General features: G+C 46.1%; 1 protein-coding gene across 1 annotated transcript in view; it reads left to right on the forward strand.

Annotated features, from left to right (window-relative positions):
* Positions 1-501: 501 nt before the first annotated feature.
* The window catches only part of LOC107120742 (collagen alpha-1(IV) chain-like), a gene marked incomplete at its 5' end in the record, with an annotated part of 105721 nt that continues 103653 nt past the window's right edge, over positions 502-2569 (forward strand). The window contains 2 exon segments of the mRNA XM_015423513.1: positions 502-591; positions 1643-1687. Coding sequence (XP_015278999.1) covers positions 502-591; positions 1643-1687 — 135 coding nt within the window.

Genomic DNA, 2569 nt, shown 5'->3' on the forward strand with positions numbered 1-2569 from the left:
GAGCTAGCAACCTTATCCCCTCCCCTTGATCTATAGTCCCAATCTGAATTGGGGACCCACATGCCGATTATTATAGGGGGGGGGATCCTGGAAGCCCCAGTGCCTCATGTTGCTGCACTCTGAGGCAAAGGTCTTTCCCAAGCGTCCCATCTGACACACCTTTGACTTACTTCCAAGTGAGTATGGTTCGAACTACGGGTGATGACTTCTATGAAGGAGAAGGGAAATATGCCCTGGCTTCTGGGCATCTCTTATGTTCTTATGTTAAATGAATTCTCCCCAGCTAGTTTGGATGCGGTGTTGTGGTTTATTGGAACATTGGCAAAAGACACTTTGAGGATTAAGAGATTTCAAAGCCCATTTCTTGACTCCTTGATACTTTATTCGATTCCCTAGGGGCACTTCCAACGGCTTCCTTCAAGAAAGTGTGCTTATTTTGGTAAGGGATATTGCTCATGTGTTTTCCTAAATTTGATTTTCCCCCCCTCTTGATTTTCACAGGGTGAAAGAGGCTTGCAAGGTCTACACGGTTTGGTGGGGTTTCCTGGAGTACAAGGGCCTGAAGGGCCACCAGGGGCCCCAGGACTGAAGGTAAGATTTCAAGACCACCGAACGAGACACCACGGCAGGCGATTTGGCCATGGACCTCCCACAGTTTCTACAGCGTTAGTAGCAACGAGTGGCTGACTGGGAGAGCATAATAATGATCTGGTAGCATTTTTATGCGGGTGATTGGATTGCGGGGCAGCTGTCACTTCATCGATCTTAGGGGTGTGCAAAACCCCGATATTTTGGGGTTTGGGTATATTGAATCTGAAAAATATCAGTATTTTCTGACATTCCCAAATCCCAATACTGGTATGGTATTCAGATTCAGGAAATATTCAAGAAACCCGAATTTTTTTGGCTCTATCATACCCAATGGGGACCATTATAGTCAATGCGGGTCTCTGGGTCTCTGGAGGGGCTGTTTTTTTTAGTTAGAGGCACCAAGTTTGCAGCATAGCTGCTGGTACCTCTCCTCAAATCCCCCCAGTGGGTCCAATTCTATGGACCCCCAAAGAAGGTGCCCCCATCTTCTATTGCTTTCAGTGGAGGAAAAAAAGGTGTTTAAAGGGATTGCAGTCCCTTTAAATATGCTTTCTTCAAGCCATGCAACTCCGTGGTGAGTGAACTTTGAAGGCATTTAAAGGGCTCACAGTCCCTTTAAACACCTCCAAGCAGCAAGTTCACCTGGAAGGCATTTAAAGGGACTGTGAGCCCTTTAATTGCCCTTGGAGTTCACTCGTCACAGAGTCGTGTGGCTTGGAGAAGGCATTTAAAGGGACCACGATCCTTTTAAACGCCCTTTAAGTTTGACTATCCAAGAGTCCTGAAAATCCCAAGTATTTTTGGGATTTTTAGGGCTTGGCCATTTCAGATAGCCGAACAATAACCCAAATCTATATCTGGCTGAAACAATATCAGGAAAATACCGATAGGATATTTTCCTGATATTTTTTCGGCTCGAATTCAGCCGAACGCACACCCCTAATCGATCTACATCCTTGTTCTACAGAGAAAACAGTTAACCTGAAGGGGTTTAACTTGAAGCTGTGCTAAAGTGGAAGGATCTTTCTCACCCCACCCTTCTGTCTTACAGGGTGACACCGGAGAACCAGGACTGCCAGGAACAAAAGGAACCAGGGTGAGTTTGCCTGAATTTGTATTCGAACTGTGTAAAGGAAAGTTTGGTAGCTCTTGAACTTCTAATTTAGATAAGAACACCAAAAGAGCCCTGCTGGATCAGACCAGTGGTCCATCTACTCCAGAATCCTGTTTTCATGCCAGTTACCCTAGAAGGCCAACAAACAAGGCATCTTATTCAAGCCTCGCTGAGCCACTAAGAGATTCTGCAAAGTCCCCTGACACAATGATTTGGGGATGGCAATGAAACAGCCACTCCCACTTAAAATCTTATTGGGGGCAGCTGTGTCATCTGATCTGTCTCTTGTCAACAAGGAAGTTGTCCCGAATCATATGCTGAAAGCTCAATCCAGACATTTCAAAGGGGAGGGGGACAGGATGTAAATGGTAGCAGGGCACTTTTGTTGTTGTTGTTCAATCGCACAGTCGAGTCTGACTCTTCGCAACCCCATGGACTAGATCACGCCAGGCCTGCCTGTCCTCCACCGTCTTCTGGAGTTTGCTCAATTTCATGTTCGTTGCCTCGATAACACTGTCTAACCATCTCATCCTTTGCCGTCCCCTTCTTCTTTGACCTTCAGTCTTTCCCAGCATCAGGGTCTTCTCCAGTGAGTGCTCCCTTCTCATTTGGTGGCCAAAGTATTTGAGCTTCAGTTTCATTATCTGGCCTTCCAGGGAACAGTCAGGGTTTATTTCTTGTAGGATTGACTGATTTGATCTCCTTGCAGTCCAAGGGACTCTCAAGAGTCTTCTCCAGCTTGTTGGTGACACCAGTACTAAACCCCAGAAAGGAAGATGGTATCAGGAGTTCTTAGACATTGGCCATGCATCCTTGTTCAGAGCTGGGATGTTCAAAATATTTCCCCCCCTGATTCTGTTTTTG

Source organism: Gekko japonicus, unplaced genomic scaffold, assembly GCF_001447785.1.
Source record: "Gekko japonicus isolate JY-2015 unplaced genomic scaffold, Gekko_japonicus_V1.1 scaffold2882, whole genome shotgun sequence".
Taxonomy (NCBI): Eukaryota; Metazoa; Chordata; class Lepidosauria; order Squamata; family Gekkonidae; genus Gekko; species Gekko japonicus.